Here is a 21,879-nt window from a genome sequence, read left to right as displayed (position 1 = left end):
GGACCCTAAAGAAGACCTATGTTGCCATTCTCTTGGTGTATTACTAACAAGATACATGCATGCTCTTCTGATGCAACAGAATTCCAGGAGCATGAGGATCTCATATGCCAGTATGTGGCATATTGGAACCTGGAGCATTGCTTACCGGTTGGTGTGAGGTGTCTCCAGGTGATAACAGGTTCAGGACGACCATTGGCCATGCAGACCAGGGTCACGTTGCTGCCCTCATTCACAGTGACATCCGAGGAGATGTTGGAGATCTTTGGTGGGACTGTGAAAACAAAGGGAAATGGAATATGTAACCCTGTCAGTAAGATTAGGCTTGTAGCCATATAACTGGAAGTGCAAATTCAAGGTTTTATAACTTACTTCGAATTTTTGTGTTAAGTAGAGTGCTTTTAAGACCCATGCTTGTCATCTGGTTACCAAGTCTATAAGTTGTTTTAAAGCACTCCCATAAGGTAAGAACACCCTTCACAATGGCGAATTGAGTGCTGTAGGAAATAGAGTAGTATGATGTAAAAAATCTTAGCTTTTAAAAATTTTAGAATGGACCTTATTTAGATATTATAGAGCTTGCACATTTATGTGAATTAATAATACATCATTTCTCATTGTTAAATTTATTTTCTTATGTATATATAAATAAATATAATCCAGTCCCTTCTCCAAATACCAGCAAAAGAAAAACAAGGCGATTTACCGTAAGATTACATTACTGTGTTAAGATGTGGTAATACCTGGTTACTTATAATCTAGCCACATAAGGAACATGGGTTAATCACCACAATAGTAAGCATCTAAATATCATCTCTGTGTATAACAGGCTGCATGAAGTATCTTAGAACTTAAAAAGTGAATTAATAAGGCCTGTGTCACAGATAGGTAGACATTAAAAAATACGATTACTTCTAATACTTCTGATGCCACTACTATTAACAATGCAATTAATAGCTAACTTTAAACATTTATTATGCATGAAACCCTACATGGAGTATTTAACAAATATTACTTTAATAACTTATTATAATAAATGATATCCTATGAAGATTTTACTTATGGTTGAGAAACTGAGGCACAGAGGGGGCTAGGTGAAGGGGCAGAAAATGAGTTTGAATCCCAGCCAATTCCAGGCCTTTGCTCATAAGCACTACTTGAATGAAACTTCATCTTCACAACCCAGGCTACCAGATGGCTGAAAACAACAGAAATTAGTTTTTGGTGATGTGAGAAATGAGTCCCCAAGGGCAAGCTGTACTGCTGTCTGACTTCCTTCATTAGTGTTCAGGGTGGCAACATTAGATCACACATTGGTAGGCTTAAGTGGGAAGTGAATTACTCACAAATTTTATCACAGAGGTTATGCACTGATTACAAATAACAGGGTTTATAGTTTGACTGTGATTTTCTTCTTTTTTACTCACTTGTTTAGGCTGTCCCTGAGAAAGTAAGTGTCTAGGGGAAGGAGAATGACAAAAGAGCATGAAGGAGTTCAATAATGAATTTTAGGTTTTCTCATTCTTAGTGCCTTTTAAGGACTCTGTGTGGTGACAAATAAAACAGGAACATTTTCTGCTTGCAGAAGCAAGCACCTGATAGCCAAAAGATCCCTGCAAATCCTCATTAGGAGACACTAATGGTATCTAGGCAACTGACTGGTTCAGAGTGTCCCAAGGAGGAATCAGGATGAGGGCTCTCTGGATCTCAGCATTCCACACTCATAGGGCCTCTGGGTAGGGAACCGGTCATTACAAATCAAACCCAATAGCAGCAGACTGTAGCTGATTCCAAATATTTATCAATCTCTTTTTACAGAGTTCCTAATCCTCCTTTTATCTATTGGAGTTAAGGGTCATTTTCTCATATTCACACACTGTCTCGCAATATGTTCTCACAGACTTTTGCAATGAAAGCCTGAAAGAGCATATACATTTTATACAGAAGAATATCAGGCACAGAGAAAAACAATGGCTTGTCAAGGATGAGCCCACCAAGAACTATGACTGGACTTAGAATTCAGAACTCCTGAATGTCCAATTGTTTGACTGCTTCGTATTCACAGTTTCTAATTTCCAGCTGAGTAGGCTAGTGCTCTGAACATCTTCAAAACTACTGCAATTAACAATAAATCAGTGATAGTTTCAGAACAAAATTTGGACATACTATGTGCCATACTCAACAATCTAAAACCTATCATAGAGAGCAATATAGTAATTGTAAGACCCCGCATTACTAAAGTTGTAGTTATATCTGAACTGTAACACAAGACACAGTGTAAGGAGAAGAAATATAGATATGTTCTGATAAAAAATATAAAGGGCTCTATATCCCTAACATAAAACCAGGCAAATTTATAAAAACAGAAAAAAATTACTCAGTTAAAAAAAATCTCAATGAATTACTACCTGTGGTACAATTGACTCACAATTTCTCTTTTTAAAAAAATAAAAGGACATATAGCAAAGACTGTATTTACATTTCACACCAGTTAAGCCACTGGTTCAACTTCACATAGACAGGTACTGATAAAGTTGGGAATAAAATCTAGAATACTTCAGGGTTATGTTCTGGCCACCAAACCACACTGCATCTCCAAATTAAGAACAATCTATTCAATTACTGAGTCTCAGAGACTGGAGATACAGAAAGTGTTTGTGCTGAAGAGTTAGGAATGTAACCACGTATCATTGTATCCCACATGCCTCTGGATCACTTTCAATGGGTCTCACTCCATCATTTGTTTTCTTACTTTATTTTGTACTAGCTTCTTCCCATAAGCATTTAAATATGATGCAGTCTTTTTTGCCTTTTTTTTTTTTGTGACAGTTTTGCTCTACAGCCTAGGCTAGAGTTCAGTGGCGTGATCTCAGCTCTCTGCACCTTCCACCTCTTGGGTTCTGGTTCAAGCAATTCTCCTGCCTCAGCCTCCTAAGTATCTGGGATTACAGGCATGCGCCACCATGCCCAGATAATTTTTGTATTTTTAGTAGAGATGGGGTTTCACAGTGTTGGCCAGACTGGTCTTGAACTCCTGACCTACTCAACTTGGCCCCCCCAAAGTGCTGGGATTACAGGCCTGAGCTACTGTGCCTGGCCTCTTTTTTGCTTTCAAAAGAAATTCCTCCCTGAACTCCACATTGCTCTTTTATTAACTTTTTAAAAATTTTTTCCGTGACATAGCTTTCAGGAGATCCTGAGAACACGTGTCCTTTTTAATTTTTTTTCCCATCTTATTAACTTTCAATCCCTTTTTTTAAATCTCTTGAGGGAATTGTTCTACACCATATCGTCATCTTCCATCCACACTTCAACCTTCAGTGCAATCTGGTTTCTCTCCTTAAGCCCAAATGAAATTTACTCTCGGGAAGCTCACCAATTACCATACTGTTTTCAGGTCTATGGACAATTTTTGTTATCTTTTTTTTTCTCTCAAGTATTTGGTTCTGTTGATGCTCCTTCCACTCATTATTTTTTATTTCCCTTGGTTTCTAGGACACCAAACTTAACTGCTTTTCCTCTTATCCTTCTAGTCAGCCTTCAGGTTAACTCTTAAGCTTCTCTTGTCTTTTCTTTTATCTGTATTTAAGAGTTTGATTATTTACCTCTTTTTTCATCTCAAGCTATACGTTCATTGAAGGATCTTGTCTACTTTCTAGCTTCTGAAGCTATAGCAGTCACCATCTGCAGCCCAGATTTTTTAATGACTGTTATACCGACATTTCTGATGGACTATTCTGATCTCTGCTGTCTGCCTCACAGATACCCAAGATTCAACATACTCAGGACTAAAGTCACCATCTTCATTCCCACAAAACACTGTTTTATTATCTTAGTTAACAGTGTCATCAGGCAAAGTTGTCCAAGCAAAAAAAGTGAAGCATGTCCCTTGACTGCTCTCTCTTCTTCACTGCACTCGTCTAAAATCGATCCTCAGGTTCTGTGGTTTATGTCATATATGTGACATAAAAATGTGGCATAAACCACAGAACTTGATCAATTTTATATGAGTGTGGTACATATATACATATATCTATATCTATCTATATCTCAGATTAATTCTTTACTCACAGTCCCTACTCCCACTAACCTTGTTTCAGACATCAACGTTTCTTTCTGGGAGGGGCTAAATGACTGAAATGAGAAGACATTAAAAATGATTTCTTTGTCTCTAGCCTTCCTCTCTTCATGTTCACTGCCATACATTCACCACACTATAATCAGATATTTTATTCCTAAACAGCAAATGTGAAAATAATATCTCTTGATTAATCTCACTGCCCTCAAGATAAAATCCAAACTTTTAAATGTGGTTTAATAGGCCATTTGTGATTGGCCCCGTTTCTCTCTCCAGCCTCATTTCCTACTCTATTTGCATTGCGTCATCTCGTGGGATCAGGCAAATTCTGGCTTCTGGAATGTGCTCTCCTCATACTCTGGCATTTGACATTGTATTTCTTCCTAAATGAAATATTCTTCTTTCAATTCTTCATGAGATTACCCTCTTTCCCCCTTCAAATTTCAGCTTGTCACCTTGTTTCCTTACTTGCTTGTCAAAGCCTTTCCTGTCATTCCACACCCTGTGTCCTGCTCTGCTCCTGGATCCACACTTGGTGAAGCAGGCTGTGTTCTCACCTCATGCCCCGCTCCTGAGGCCATATTGGGTGAAATGCCCTGTGTCTCACCTTCATAGCACTGGATCATAACAGCTGAGTTACTTACCTGTGCTATTCACTAAACTGTAAGAGGCACACAGCAGGGCCTTTGTTTTCTAAACCACTGAATCATACAGAGCATGGTGCTTAGAACACAGTAGGTGCTCCAAAAGTGCTTGAAAACATTTACTTAGTTTTTCTCAACTCTTTACTTCACTCAAGGAAGGTGTCTTATAGACTTTTTTTTATCAGAAAGGAATAAGTTTTTATTTTGAACCAGTAAAATAGAGCTCTTATCAATATTTACTTAGCGATTCCTTTAGTTACTTATTTCACTATCAACTTATTTGACTCTAAATAAAAAGCATTAACCATGAGACAGAGAAATGTCTGTATATTTCAGGAACACAGGAAGCAAAAAGAACTTGGTGTCTAACTTCCTCAACTACAGGCTTTCTGAGTTTTAATGTCTTTGTTTCTTTTTCTATAAGGAGGGAGAGAAAGTTAGATAGATATAGACATATCTTTCTTGGTGTAATAGCTTAATACTTCTTTCCTAGTTTCCCGTAGCTCTTTGTAGAATTAAGTTTAGATAATAATCACCAATAACATCAGGTGGCAATTCAAAAATTGTATTATTTTACCCCATAAAAATTTTATAAAGATCCTGGGAAGTAAAATGTATTACTACTACTACTACTACTACTACTACTACTACTACCACCACCACCACCACCACCACCACCACCACCACCACCACTTCCCACATGTGGGCAAAGGAGACAAAAATGAGTAAATATTACATAGCTAACGGATGATAGAGCTAGAGTCACAACTTAAAATTTGCATGTTTCACAAACTTTACTCTTCCTTTAGGTCATATTCCTTTCTGCAAAGGTGGTACAGATGGTATATTTTCTTTAGTTTAATTCTCAGTGGGAATGACTGCCTAGAAAGTACTGTTTAACATAATACTCTTATTTGAATCAGCAAACATAAGTTGTTTGTTTTTCAAAATCACTTTAATAGTGATTTATGCTCAGTTCTTGGAACATCATTGTGTGCTGTATAGTGTTCTTTCCTTTCCAGAAAATTCCTTAACAATTCTTATTAATAGAATATTAGTGTGACTTATATTTTCCTATATATAATGCCATGAACCATTTATTCAATGTTTTCAATCTATTCAATTTCAGTGATAACTACATTTGTCTGGATTATTTTGTTTTTCTTACTGTTTAATGAGAGCTACTTAGATTGTAAGGAATTGACCTTTTGTTGTCATGTAGTAATTTTTACAATTTATTCTTCAGCTCTTAGTTTTGTTTATGATTATTTTTGTTTTGCTGAATTTTAAAACTTTCTTGTATCTATTGATCTCTCTCTTATTTCTTCCATCATTTTTGTGCATAATCTTTTTACAACATAACAGTTGAACACTTATCTCTATTCTTTTTATTTTGTTTCTTTTTTTGTATTGAGTTCTTTAAATCATATAGAATTCATTTCTGGTATGAGACATAATCGGTTTTTTCTCCCTATAATTTTTTGGCCAATGTCCACAATACCATTTGTTGAATGATGTAAAGTGCATACACTGTTTTGGTTTTCAGAATCACCCTATAAAGTGCCTGGCCAGCCCAGCATTTCTGGGAAACATGTAAATATAACCCTCCATGCTAAGTAATTAAACCAAAATACTGTTTAAATATATCATTAATTTTTGGATACCACACTATTATATGTTAATTTTAAAATCTGAATTATTAAATAGGTAATGTTATTTATTGAAATGCACATAAATTCTACATTAAGAAACATGCATTTCTTTCTTTTGTTTTTCTGAGTGCAGTGGTGTGGTCATAGTTCACTGCGTCCTCAGACCCCTGGGCTCAAGCGACTCTTCTACCCTCACCTCTCAAAGTGCTAAGATTACAGGCACGAGCCATTGCACTGGGCCAACAATTTTTTTCTATTTAGTAAAAACTTAATGGTGATTTCTGAAATAATGCTCAGATCTAGGTGCACTTAATAATGTAGATTCCCTCAGCTGTGCAATGGAGCAGCCTTAAGTAAGATTATGACACGGTCAGTCTGGTTCTGCCACCAGTTTTTCTGTCTTTCCTTCTTGTCTTTGTAATTCTTTTACCAACCCCCTTTAGCAAATCTCCAGGGTCTGCCCTGACTCTTATGGAGCCAGAGTTGACTGTACAGAGTTGCTTGTACAGTTCTCTGGGTTCACAAATCATCCTTCCTTCTTTTTGTATAAGACTAAGATTTCTTATGTATGCCAAAAAGTGGAAATGGAGGCAAAGTCAGGGACATAAGTGGAGTAGACGTATATTTTTTTACTTGCCCAGAATCCATACCTGTTTCTTCTGATAAAACATCCTGGTTTTTCTTTGGAAAAACAACTGCTTACCCATAGCTATTCGTTTGTTGGGACTCTTATTAATCAAGTGACCAATTCTTGGACAAGGATTGAGTACAAGACCTAAGCTGGACCATTAGACATCCCCTCTTCAAACTTTGTTTCTATGAGGAATAATTCAGAAGAGGATGAAACTGATTTAATCTCTTGTTAGCAGATTGTGTTAATGGCCCCAATTCTGTACTCCTCCCTCTGTCCCCATCCTTCGTCATGTCCATGGTCTCCTATAGAGGGTGACATATACTTTTCATCCTTGGGCTATGTTACTTGCTTTTGCTGACAGGAAGTCAGCATTGGGAACACAAGCATTGTTGTGAAAAGTGCTGGCACCACTGGACTCACTTGTGCTTGTGCCTCTATCACTGTCATGAGAAGAACATGCTCTGCTGAGCATCATCCCAGGAGAAGGAGGGGAGATGCCAGGCTGAATTGTCACATAAAATACTGGGTACCCAGTTAAATTTCCAACAAATGCTTCTTTAGTATAAATATGTTCCAAATATTGCACGAGACACATAAGAAAATTATTTGTTGTTTACCCCAAATACAAATTTACTTTATTTTCATTTGTTAAATCTGATAGCTTTAGGAGCAAAGTCATCTCAAGAAATTCAGCCTAAATCAGCTGACTTCCACACTTGGACAAAATAAAGAGTAACTATTATTTTACGCTCCTGATTTTGGAGTAGTTTTTTCAGCAGCAATAGTTAGTATACATCATGAAAGGGTAACCACTTAAAAGGACTATTATTCTTCACTAGTTCTTGCCACTAATTATTTGAGGTTATTATTTGGATATCCAGAGATACGGGGCTTGTGTATTTGCTGAGGTAAGGTTTTTCTGTTTTCCTTCAATTCTGTTTTATTCCATATTCTTCCAGTGGACCACCTGATTTATACATCAGATTAGTGAGTCAATTTCTGTTCCTTAAACCAAAGAATCCTAATTGTTGCAAATTTAGGATCAGCCATAATAAGAGGAAAATTTGAAGAGGAGACTTTCCACAGAGGCAAACTGTTGCCATCTCTGCCTAGATGCCCTTTTGGCTTCCACATACTAGCTTTGTTGCATGTTAAGCTTTGATTTTGTATCTGTCAGTTTGGTCTTGGTTCCTAACTGAACAACCAACAGAATGAAACTAATCAGTTGCAAAGTAGGAGAGAAAAGTAGTCAGTTGGCTCATTTCCCTAACCTCAAATAATTAGCAGATTTTATCTGTACTCAATTCAAAGTGCCATTTCTAATGGTACAAATGATCAACAAATTAGTCTCATTAGTTATTGTTCATTCAAAGATGGGGCAAAGTGTATAGACTACTGTGTATGTGTTGATGGTGGGGTCTTAAAAAAACTGCCATCAATTTCCTAATTTTTAACTTTTCTTCGGTACAGCAAGAGAAGCTTAAGCCCTGTTTATTTGCATATGTCACAGGCTGTAAAACAGTATGGTGTGTCTATGTAAGAACTGGGTTCAGAAATCTATGGGATGTTTCTTGAGCAGCACTTGGTGTGTTTAATAAGCAGACTCCTAGGATTCAACAATGAGAGTAAAAATATACAATGCAACCCATAAATGCCATCTAGTGAAACATCAAACATCCATCTAACCTGGCATTTTGTTTCTGAAAATGCCACTAAAGCATGTTTTGCTGCATGGTGTGGGAGTTTCCAGGATGGATGACAGGACTGGGAAATGTAGCACAGTGTACTAGATTGAGAGCCAGGGGATTTGTGATCCTGTCCAGGCACTAGCTCGCTGTGTAACAGAATATTCTTTGACATTTGCTTTTTGAATCCCATCATCAGGCACTTTGTAGGTGCTTAACCGATTTTGATTGTATACATAACCAAACTATAACAAATTATTTAAATTCTTTTGAGCTTTAGTTTCCTTGCCTAGCAATTGGAGGTATAAGGTTGGCATTAGGCAATATTACAGGATTGATATTAGGGTCAAATAAGATAAAACACATGAACTTGGTCTATCTACAAAGCAGTAGTAGATCTGACAAATGTACCTATTATTCATTATATACTAAAACTAGCTAATGAAGTGTTGGCTTGAGCCCTCCTAGGATAACATGGTAAAAGAGCCCATGCATTTCGGTGGCTAATGGCATTCTAGTTATATTTTTGCAGACTCCGTGACTGCCAAAAGGTGTAGGTAATTACTACAATTTATAATTAATCATTAATTTTGGCATTAACAATAAATTACTCCAAAGATATGTATTGAGTTTTTATCTACTATTATGCAGAGCTCTGCCAGTATGTTAAGCCATTTAATAAATGTCTAGACACTATATATCTCCAATAAAAAGTGTCACAAGGATGCAAGAATATATACCATGAATGAAATAATTTTCACAAAATTTTTAGAAACTTAGCTGACTCCTGGACTTCCAAGAAAAAGCAGCCCGAATAAAATTTTGTCACAATTATACATAATTTGTCATGTCTCTAAAAAATTGGTCTTCTTTAATTTGTTGTCCTTGTAAACAACAGATGTTGCCAGGTGTTTTGTGGCTGTAATTTGAGTCTCTGAAGCTTAGACCTTGTAGGAGAATACAACTGGCACTAGCTCTAGTTCCCACTTCTATTAGGATCCATTTGCAAAGCAAGAAACATCAGCCTGCAAAGTAGGCATTTGAATCACATTTTACCAGAACATGAGTTCATTTAGACACAAATTTTATGGGCAAGTAGAAAAAACCCCCAGAAACTATAGCTTCTTTAAGTGTCAGGTGAAGCTGAGGGTAGAAAAAACTCATTATAAGTATCAGTTACTCAAATTTCTCTGCCAGAAGTGATTACTAATGCTACATTGATGCATGCATTAAATGATGTTCCAAATAAGGTAAGAGGGATAATATGGTAAGTATTTAGAAGAAAAGATAAAATGTATGCACAAAACAAAGCAGTGCTAGGTACCGTGTGTGATAATGCAGCAAAGTCAGGAAAACTGGAGCAGGAAGCTAATAAAAATGACATATTAAGACAATGTATGGTCAAGAAAAAGTCATCTTCCTTTAATCCTCTTTTAATCAGACAGGAGCAGTTTCTGAACTGCACATGTAACTAAAAGTTAGTGCCTGAAGCTTCAGTTATGTAGTCCTCTGGGATGTAGCCGGCATTTTACTCTGCTGGCTAAAGGTGTAGGCTGGGTTAAGCACACTCTTTTGGGCCTTTGAGCTCTACATTATTATATTCTCAAGTGGCCCTATGAGTCCTAAGCACTGTCCCAGGAAGTCAGATTTACAACCAAACAGTCCCTAGAGACTCATCCAGACAGTTGTCACCATCAAAAAGGAGGGTTAATTTGAATTAGATGGCTCTAAATAACTTAAACATGGTAGCCATGGGACAAAGAAATGTTACGCAGCTCATTTATATACCACCCAGTGGTGAATGTTCTCTGATGGTGACACATATAGCATGGATAGCTGCAAACTGAGTGTCCCTTCGTCTACCTAAAAAGAAGGTATATTAAACTGAATTTTTTCTATATTAAGTGTTCACAATCACTCCAGAATCTAAGTGAATATTCTAGTTTGGAAATGGGACAAATTATTCAGACACCAGTATGTGCATTCAGCTCAGGGTGTCCGTCATTGCTGCTTCAGCAATAGGTGCACTCTGTGGGATGTCAAGTGGCTGTTCCCATGGATGGGTCATTGCCTTGCTAAATAAAAGTAAATGGAACCCTTCTGAGTGTGCTCGCTGAAGCTGCAGTTACTCAGCAAGTCAGCAGCTTCTCTGAAATCTCATATTCCCAGACTCCTATTCCAGCCATTTGGATATTGGTTTTTGCTAATTTGGGAAAGCATGTAGATGCTGATTTAAGTAGATAGAATGCCTTTACCTAGGCAAAATATCTTCTATGTTTCTGGTATGAACAGAATAGGATTTAGATACTGTCCGGCCAGAGCAGATGGTTTTACTTGGCAGAAATGTGGGTAGCACACAGAGGGAACCTCAAAAATATCAGGCTACCTTGGGTAGGTGGCAAATAGCAGTTGAGTGGATTCCGACATCTGTAAAGCGGCACCCTAAGATGTTATTGGAGAAAAAAAAAAGTGTACTTTTCCCCCTTTACACTCTAAAAGATATATTTTTCTATATGAAAGGAAGTTGCATGGCATAATTCTTACAGATGAAAATTTGGATTGCCTTGCTGGCATCTACTAGAAATTCACTTCCTATTCCAGGAGAAGCCAGTAGGATTAAGCCCTAAAATGTGACATAGCCTTAAAAACTACAAAACACTTCATGGGTAACCGAAATTTTTTTTCTGTGTTTTATAATTTTTTTTAAAATTAAATGTGAGGAAATACTATCTATATCTCATGAATGAATTATTTAGCTATTATGGTAAAAGATAAGTCCTTATACCAGAAGTAAAGTAGGTCTTAAATCAGACAGAAAGGACCCATACATGAATAGAAAATAGAAGTATAAAGTGGGGACGAATCCCTTGACTATTATGCTTAAAGATAATACAAGCCAACATTTATTGAGTGCCCACAATACATAAAGACATTGTGCTAGGCCTGAGAAAAGGTGAGGAGGGGATAAAACAATAACCGTTATGACTTAGATCAACCATGTTTTCTGGTTTCAAGACAAGGGCTAGTAGGAGTTTATCATGAAAATAATATGAAGAGTTACTCTTCCATTTTCAAAATGGCTTACTGTTCATCTCATTTTTCATTTCATTTTGGGAATCAGAAATGTGTAGAGATAACTCTGGTGCTTGTAAGAATCTCTTAAATGTAATGATTTCATGCCTACATAACTAGCCTACATTCTTTTATTTTTTTCGTTGCTTAAGGCATACAGTGTTCTTTGCATGTAGAGAAGGAGGTAGATTCTAATAGAAACCAACTAGAGTGAACTAAAGCATGCCTAGAATACAACAAAAGTAATAAAAGTTGTTTCTTGCCACTGCTTAAGGGCCCAGAAGATAGAATATTTAGACAAAAAATAGGATTCACAGGAGGTTTTAGAATTTCTTTCTTGGCATTGCCCCTGCTCTAAGCTTACTGTGAACCATCTTAAACAGAATGTGAAGCATACACATTATTTCCTTTTAAACAAATAAAGTTACCATTGTGAATTAATTAATACATTCACATCAATTTTAATTTTTTCAAAAATTATTAATAATGATAGAAAACACAGTTGTTGCTGCAAAGTTAAACATAGCTAGGAGAGGTAGAATTTCTGTAAATCTAATTAAGTTTGAAAATTCCAGAGAGGTACATAAGGTCATGAAGGATTTGGAATGGGGATGGGGGAAGAGAGATCCAAAACAAAACCTTGAATTGATTAATATGAGTTAGATTTTTTTCCCCTTTTATCTTTGTTTGCCATTCTTTGGAGGGGCAAAGGAATATTGCATAATAAAAGAAGATACAAACAAGTAGAAAAGTAAGAAGAAATAATAAAAATAATGATGATGGTCATTAATGATATTTAAGGTAGCATAACATTATACAGTCTGCAGAACACTGGTATATGTCTTGTCGTATTTGATCAATACTATATCCCTATGTGATAGCTCAGACAGGTACCATTCCCACCACATCTCGCCCTTACATTGGTTGGACAACTCAGGTTCAGTGAGTTTCAGTCTCTTGGCTGAAATCACAAAGCTAGAGAGTGAAAGTACTAAGTTCATGACCAGTTCTTTTGATTATGTCAAGATGAAAGGAAAGCTTTGATATATAAATTTTCTACTACTGGCTGGGCATGGTAGCTTATGTCTGTAAACCCAACACTTTGGAAGGCCAAGGTGGGAAGACTGCTTTAAGCCAGCAGTTTGAGACAAGCCTGGGAAACAGGACAAGAGCCCATCTCTATGAAAAATTTAAAGAAAAAAAAATTAGCTTGACATGGTGGCACATGCCTGTAGTCCTAGCTACTCAGGAGGTTGAGGTGGGAGGATTTCTTGAGCCAGGGAGATGGAGGCTGCAATGAGCTATGATCATGCTACAGTACTCTAGCCTGAGTTACAGAGAAGACCCTGTCTCCAAAAAATTAAACAATAAATAAATAATTGACCCTGACAGATTAGATGCTGTCATATTGATTAAATAGAGGCCAAAATAACTTGGGCACAACTAGAGATAAGAAAGTCTGGGTAGTGGGTAGTTGTGCTGAGCACAGAAATGAAAATGCCACTGATTGCGTTGAAGCTATGGGAGTTTGTTTACTGAAGCTGTTTTTTTTCCTGATTATTCAGTTCTTGGATTATGTGGTTTAGAATTTACTTTTCTGATTTTGAGGTATTTTTCTAAATATTGGTGATCATATGCGCAACTTGAAAAGCTTGAACAATTTTGCAATGGAAACTAGATCCATTTCTATGAGCCTGTTTACTGCCTATATCACATTTCCCTTCCCTCAATTTGGCCAACATGAAATGGTATTTCTCCTCTCTCCCTTCTCTTTTTAAAACTCAAGAAGTGCAGGGCATGGTGGTGATGGTGAGAAAGGAGTGTTCCATCTCTTCTTGTAAATCAGAGTAAATCCCAAATGGGGCAAGTAGATCCCAAATGGGGCAAGCCTCTCTTATTAATCTTGAGCTAAATGTGAAGTCAGGCATGGAGGGGCCTCTTGTTTGCCCCCCTCTGTTCAGAGCCCTGGGCATGTTATGGAGAAAATGTCAAAGATTCCTCTTCTCTCCCTTCTGCAACCCTGTCGTGATGTTTTATTCAAACCTCTATGTCCTAGGGAAACCAACACGGCCTGTAGAAATCTCCCCCTCTTGGCTCCCAGTCTCACACATAAACATGCACAACACCTGTGTTTAGGAGAGCCGATCAATTCTCACAAAAAGCAGCCTCTTGGTAACATGCTGCGGGGCCAGAGCACTCTAGCAAATGACTTCTGTGGCAGCCATGACCCTCTGTGACTATGTTTGTATCCATCTGGTAATGCTTGTGTTTATACAACACGATGTGTCCACTGACCCTTCCCTCCAACAAGAAATGGTTTTAACTGCCACTGGAACTCTGGGTTCACATAGACTAAAAAACCTGACTGCTGGAAAAATAGAGCGAGGTGTGGGGAGAATGTGATGCAGATGTGACTGAGAACGGGTTGGAATCAGCAGCCCATCCACAAGGGAAGAAAGGAGGAATTTTTCTTGCTTGACTTTGCATCAGCTCTATATTTGATACTGGCCTTGTGGCCAGCAGGCATAGTAGCTTTTCCATAGGGCCTGGGCTGGAAGTCTATAAAAACTACATTTGAGTTTCTATAGAAACTCTAAGGAAATTGAGCAGTAGATGAGGAAAATGAGTATCTCCCACTGTCTCTGTCTATCGCCTATGTCCCATCACAAGCACGAGGCAGGTTACAAAGCAAGAATTAGGACAAGGTGGTCATGGTAGCCATGCAGTTGGATGCACATTGGCACAGTCAGTTAAGGCACCTCACATGATGGATCCTTCATTCTTAATGAGCCATAGACTGCACAAGGCAGAGACACATGCTGCAGCAGTGAGTAGGATTCCTGTGTTTTTATCAGTTCCAAACAGCTCCAGATGGACTGAGAACCAGGCCTGGTGGCCACCAGGAATATTCTTGATTCTCAGCCCATAACTCTTCCTTTTTAATCCACGAGGAAAGGGCGAGCTGCTTTCTCTGTTTCTTTACCCATCCTCCCTCTGCCTTTGGCAAGTCACTTAACCTCATCTGGAATATAAGTTGGCTACCAGGGACTTTCGACATAGGATCTTTTATTTCCAAGAGTCAGACTTGTCACACAAGCAGAAAGCACAGTGCCTAGTTTGATAGGGCTTTTCATTAACTGTGTGATAAGTGAGTGAATGAATGAATAACTTAACAAATCTTCAATACCATGTGTAAAATTACAAGGAAACAAAATGCAGGGCCACTTTTGATTACTTTGCTCTTTTAGCCTTTTGCTAATGCTTTTCATTAATTATACAGCAATCACATTTCTCCTGATGGTAAAATACCCCAAGTGGCTCAACTCCAAACTGCAAATTTTTAGCTATGTGCCCTTCCTCTAATGATTACAGGCTGTGTGAGAGAACATAATATTAGCCTCTTTCCATGTTATAAAAATTGAAGATATGCCCAGAGAAGCTAAGGTTTAAGTCTCAAAGAAAATCTCCTCTAACATATTTAACATATATATAGTGTTACCAAAGAAATGTAAAAGAATGCAAAACGTCTCCTCTCTACTAACTTTTCATGAAGCTCTACAACACATTAGGCTTTGCCTTATGCTGGTCCCTCTGATGGCTTTGGGAGTCAGATCAGGTTTCAGCTATAAGCCAGCTGGTGCCATCCATTTAAGGGAAAACAGTTATGTAAGTGAAAAAGATTCTAATCACTAAGTCTAATTACAAAATAGAGTAAATTATTATAGATATTTTTTAAAGTACCTTAAAACACTGTAAAAAAACAATTATGATCCAAACAGAAATCTGCTAGGCTGGTAACTGATAACATATTTGGGATTAAGACAGTCACATTATATACGTGTTAAATTTTATATTCTATGGCTATTCCCGAAACATGAATCCACATTCACACATTAAAAACTTTATAACCTTTCTCTCTGATTCAATAAGATGCTACATTGTTTGACTCAAAGTACACTTTGGTTTATAGGTCCTAAAGGGAGGAATAGGAATGTTTCACTTACACTGGACAAAGGGAACATCAAATTATCTACTAATATGGTAATAATTAGTCAAAACAAGGAAAAGGGGGTAGAGAAATTAGTGACATTTTACATAGATGTGTGAATTTTCCAAATGCAATCTAGCCTCTTCTGTTTAACATCTTTCATTAAAATATTTCGAATGCTGCATACTCTCCTAAACAATGCAAAAATCAAAGACAAACACATTAACATTTAATCTTCGGTTTATAAACTAGGCTTCCACCCAGATGTTTCTTAAATTAGCCCTGTTTGTACTCTGTCCAGTGACCATGGACCTCACCATTTAGTCCATCTGCTTCCTGGAAGAATGAATGTGTGTGCTCTTACTTTCAATGTGCTTCTGAATGGTATTCCCAATTTATTGTCTATTATGTCATTGGATATTGTGGAGAAGGCTCTCAGTGCTCACCAAGTATCTATCTTGCTTCTTGACATTCCCCAACCTCTTGGGGTTCCTCTGGAACCATGTAACTGGGCTCTAGCCAAGAAAATGTTGGGAAATGTGAAATAAGCAATATGCAGGCCTCGCCCTTAAATAAAAGCCCCTTCTTACCTTGCCACATCAACTGTGGTGGGTATGTGATCAGGACGGCATAGCTGCTATGTGACAGCAGCATGCCTAAACTGAACTGGACTGCATCAGCAAGAACTAAGTCAGGAGAGCTCAGCAATATCTGCTTCAGCCACTAACATTAGCGACTAAAATGACTCTGATGAAAGCATCCTTAAGAAGAGCAAATTACTTAACTTTTATTTAGGAGTGTATGAGCCTGAAAGTCAGAAACTTGATATGATGTCCTCTCAAGGTCCCCCATGTTTCATGACTACGACAAGTGAATGGAAACCCTTTCTTCATCCATTCAATGGAGACTGGCTGTTGCTAAAGAGTACATAATTAATCCTCTAGTCTACTCATCTATTTCTTCTTTATTTTCTGACCAGTTGTAACCTCCTGCCTGACATAAGTCATCACCTTATAAAAGATACAGGCCTTACAGGAACTTCTCTTCTCTGTGATTCTGAAGCCACAGTTCAGTCAGAAATTGACGTCTTTCACTAATTCTGTGCCTCACTTTTATCTTTACTGCCTGTTAGATGTTTGCTATCTGTGAGCCTATCCCGATTGTAAACCTTTAGTGCTAAAAACCTGGAAGTAGCCACTTCTAGGCCCCTAATCTATAAGTCACAGATCCTGGAAATTTGGCAATCTCAAAATGGAATTGTATTAGATGCACAGTGTCAAAAAAAAGTATTCTGTAAAAGCTAAACAAAGATCAAAGAGTATTATTTGAATTGGCAAAATGGCATTCTCATCAATAGAATCATAACTTGTATCACACTTACAAAGATAATTAACAGTACCAGGTATTTCTAGACATTGCTTAAGGAAATACTGTACTAAAAATTCTTACTTTGTAGTCCAGGTACTATAACCAAGTTTCTCTCCATTTGCATATACTTGCTAACAAATAGCACAGCTGCTGGAATAAATGAGCCCTGGATAATATTTTTGGCTTTCTGTCTGTCTTGGTATCTTCTGTACCTGCAGATCTTTTTTTCTTTCTCCCTCCAGCTGGAGGAGAAAGACAATACCTCAGGAATTATTTAAGGAAACTCTGTTACATAATGAATGCAAGGACTCAGGGACCTCTGTATTACTTTCTCTTACTGAAATACAGAATTATACTTTATCAGGACAAATAAGATTTCAAACATAGATTGAGTATGTTCTCAGTTCCCCATAGTGAAACAATTCTATATTTGGCGTTTTTCAGGTTTCCTTATTACACAATCACTTCTTAAGAAAAACAAAGGAATTTAACTGAATATATTTCTAGTACAGAAGCTATTTTTTAAGGCCAACCAGGGAGAATTTCAGGATAATAGTGAGAGGGACAGAGTTAAAATGTGTGACTCTGAATAGAAAATAAGATCTGACCTACATAAGTAAGCAGTTACCTAAGAGCAGTCCCATTCACTTAACGCAAGGCTTCTGGAGACCTAGATTTTGAGCCTCATCCTTTCTCTGACTCTCAGTAGGGCTCCTTCATGCTACAAAATCTCTCCATAGCTCAGTGTCTTTATCTCCAAAGAGATAAAAATATCCGATTTTCTAGATTCCAGGACAGACACAAGGATTAACTGAATCATTTAGGGAAAGTATATTGGGTGTATATGCTTAGAATATTTTCTTTTATGTAAGCTTCTTTTCAGAAAACACAAAAGGAAGATAAAATTGAGCCAGGATTGTATGGTAACATCACTGATCTTTCTGTGGGGCTTGCAGGATATGTCCCATGACTATGTGGTTATACTTGGCCTAGCACATGTTATAATACTAATTAGAGATTTAAGAATTGACCTTTATAGTTTGTATATATCGGTAACATCCCATGTGATAAGATTGTATTCAACTTCAGTGGCATAAGCTTATTCTGTTTAGATGAGCATTTTAGAAATGAACCAGGAGGATTACTCCTTGAGCTGAACTTCCATAGTCTCATGGTTGATGCTTCCTTATATGGATAAACATAGAGGTCAAGGGTCTAGAATAGAAGATGTAAGTGTGATCAATTGTTCTGATCAAGGGTATTTGAAGATACAGAAGGATGGGAACCATCTTTTTCAATATGTATTTATAGGGAATAATTTGGTGGTTGGACACTGGGTTTCAGAGCCTTGTTTCAATCCCAGTTCTTAAATTTACTAGCTATTTAATCTTGGGGAAATTACTTCGTCTTTCAGTTTTCTCATCTGCATAAATGGGGAAATTAACTTACTTCATAGGCTTTTACAAATATTAAATAAAATAATACTTGTGAAATACATGATGCCTGGAATATAGGAAGTACTTATGATAAATGTCACTCATCTCTGAACATGCTAGTGCCATCTGATAAGAACATCAGAAATAGTGATTTGAAATATTTCTCTGGAACACAGGGAAAGCATAAATAGATGTATCAGTGAAGGCCAGAGACCTCTTTCTAGACATACACTTTTGGGAAGTAACAGGTGACCAGCAACTTCTATTTACTTGAATCTGTGACATCTCTGTAGAGAAAACTGAAGCATTAAATAGTATTTATTTCTTGAACCATGGAATGCCTTGAATACTTTCTTTTTATTTCTAATTCCATTGCTCTCAGATGAGAGCTCTTTCTCCTCTGAGATATATACTATATATATACACCCACCTCTCCTTCTCTAAGATACACACTATAGTCACTTAGCACTTCCACTTTTAATTGAAGGCTGTTCATTTGGCTGGCCTAAAGTATGAGAGAGAAGTGCAAGTCAGAAAGACCTGAAAGGGCAACAGAATAGAAATATTGCTCAAATGCTTGTCATTTTCTGCATGTCATAAGACAAAAGACTGAGAGCTTCCCTTATATTAGGTAAGAGTTATAGTTGATTGAGAAACCACAATTGAATAATTTATCTTTTGTGCAAATAAAAATACCAACCTTAAGGCAGTATTAGAATACTTTGCATAGCATCTACTTCAGGTTTTCATGAGAGAGGAGAAAAAGAAAAACAATCTATATTTGATGCAGTTCCAAGGTCTTTCTTTTTTCCCTGCCAGTGTTTGAAATAGCCTGTGTTTAAATCTATAGAGGTGTCTTCAGAGAACCACAGGCATAGGGAATCAGAAGTCTGTAACTGGAAGCATCTTTTAGGGTTGAGAAATGTAAGCTTTTGTGAAAGCTCAACAATACATGTGGAAATAATTAAATCGTTTGGAAATGATTGAATTGGATGTTTTCACATAAGCAAATCTACATTTGTCATTCTGAATTCTTTTTATGGAAGATGGTGTTTCTCCCTCCTGTTTAGGTAATTAAAAGTAGTCACTTGATTATAATTTATTGTCAAACATTTCTGCACATGGCAAAAAATGTTTTGGGGCTGAGACCTTGCTTATAAAATTTCATCCTTCAAAGGAAGTCTTTCTCCAGAAGCTATTATTCACTCTCTGAGAGTAGGTTTAAAAGCATTACTTCACACCTAAGTAACATGTTAACCGCACAGAGTGTCTCTCCCTTGGTGCCTAGGCTCCAGTGCCTGTATTTTATGGAGGTGCCATGCACCAACTTGAAAAGCTGGATGGCTTCCAGTAGAATTAGGGTTTGGAGGAAGAGTTGTTGCTCCTTAGAACTCTACTTCTCTTGTGAATATTATTGTTTTAATTTATTTTAATGCAATGAGTGGGAGAGAAGGTGGGAATAAGATGCATACACAGAAGCCTCTATCTAACAGTCCTGCTGGTTGGGGCATTACAAAGAGAGGCCACAGAAAAACCTTTGAGAGTTTGGAGCCTGCTGCGTGGGAGAGATAAAAGTAGAAACAGCAAATTGGCTGCAATACGAATGGCAGGTGCATTTGTTCACTGGAGGCAAGTTTGGCAATTTAGTTTTCAATGACCAGCTTGTCTCTTTAAGGTTCACCTTTCAAAGTCTTCCTTTTGGCCCTCAACATACATCACTAAAGCCCTGTCTCATCTTGAGTCCCCGCAGTCCAGGTGACAGCAACTCTTTACTCTGCCTCTCTTTGTGGGGGCGGGGGGGGGAATAAAAATCCTGGTCCCCTTTTCTACTTACCGGGACTGAAATTAAAAAGAAGGCAATGGACAGCTCATTGAAGCACAGTGCACAGTGGAATGACATACCCAGAGATAAAGCAAATTCCTGTTACGTGTGAATAGTTTTGTCCTACTTGGGTAAACAGAGCTGAGGGGAGAGGAACTCTCAGGTAAAACACTATGATTCTGACCTTACTCCAGTATTTTTATAGATGAAAGAAAATTCAGTGCCTGTATTCCCAGTGCCAGAATGGGACTTAAGAGACACAGGTCAAGGGAGAAGAATTCAGAATGGAAAGGCTGATCAGAACAATCTGTCTTCACTGAAAGGAGATGAAGGGAGGTGACAGTTGTCCAACTCTCTCTGATAAACAGGGAGAAATGACTGCTATCTGTGTAGAGTTCATTTGGATAAAAAAAATACATTGATTTTTCCTTCTACATAAAGCACACATAACCTTGAAATGCATGCACTCTACATGTCATCTCTTGGTTTATCTGTGTACCCACCACGCTCATTCTACTGGTTGGTTTTTCACTTCTGTGTTTCTGTCATTATTAACTACCCTAGCAATTTCACAAAAGAAGTGAACATAATATGAAATAAAATGATAATAAGGTTTGAAATACCTTTGGTGGAATGGAAGTGGCCATGGAAGAGTCTCCCAAAGCAGCTTCATGTTGGGAAACCTAAAGTGGCTAGAGTAAATGTGGTCACTTCTCTTTCTTCCTTTTTTCCCCCCCGATTAGAGACAGGTCTTACTCTGCTGCTTAGGCTGAAGTGCAGTGGCGTGAGCATAACCCACTGCAGCCTCAAATCTCTGGACTAAAGCAGTCCTTCTGAGTTGCTAGGACTACAAGTACATGTCACCATGTCTTGCTAATTTTCTTTCTTTATTTACTTTTTTCGAGACAGGGTCTCACTCTGTCACCTAGGCTAGAGTGTGGTAGTGTGATTACAGCTCACTGCAGCATCACCCTCCTCGGCTCAAGTGAGCATCCCACCTCAGCTTCCAGAGTAGCTGGGAACACAGGTGTGAGCCACCACACCCAGATAAGTTTAAAATTTTTCTGTAGAGACTGGGTCTCACTATAATTGCCCAGCCTGATCTCAAAACTACTGGCCTCAAGTGATCCTCCTGCTTCGGCCTCTCGAAGTGCTGGGATTATAGGAATGAGCCACCACGCCTGACCCTACATGTTTTTAAGGGCTACATTAGCCAAAAAAACCAGTAAATTGATTCTGAGGAGCAATCAAAAGAAAAATATTTAACAAATGAGTGGTTTCTGAATTGTACAGTTGCTTGTTAATGAACATCAATTTATCAGACATGCTTGTCCAAGGTTTAAGCCAAAGATTGATGAAACATATTTGATCTCAAAATCCTCTCTCCCCTTTTATAAAATCAAAGGCATCTGAATTTAGACAGATGAATATGATTCATATTCAAAATTCAGTCCTTTTGCAAGTAAATGATTAAACTGAGTGTCCTTGGGATGAAGCCTCTTC

At 37.7% G+C, this 21,879-nt stretch overlaps 1 protein-coding gene across 3 annotated transcripts in view; it reads right to left on the bottom strand.

The window, feature by feature from the left end:
* The window catches only part of LSAMP (limbic system associated membrane protein), a 631,380-nt gene that overhangs the window by 226,597 nt on the left and 382,904 nt on the right, over nucleotides 1–21,879 (bottom strand). For all 3 annotated transcript variants that reach the window (XM_010345960.3, XM_074404330.1, XM_003935432.4), the window contains exon 3: nucleotides 146–271. In XM_010345960.3, the coding sequence (XP_010344262.1) occupies nucleotides 146–271 (126 nt within the window). The remainder of the gene's footprint in view (nucleotides 1–145; nucleotides 272–21,879) is intronic.

Source organism: Saimiri boliviensis, chromosome 8, assembly GCF_048565385.1.
Source record: "Saimiri boliviensis isolate mSaiBol1 chromosome 8, mSaiBol1.pri, whole genome shotgun sequence".
Lineage (NCBI taxonomy): Eukaryota > Metazoa > Chordata > Mammalia > Primates > Cebidae > Saimiri > Saimiri boliviensis.
This window is presented reverse-complemented; position numbering and strand designations above follow the sequence as displayed.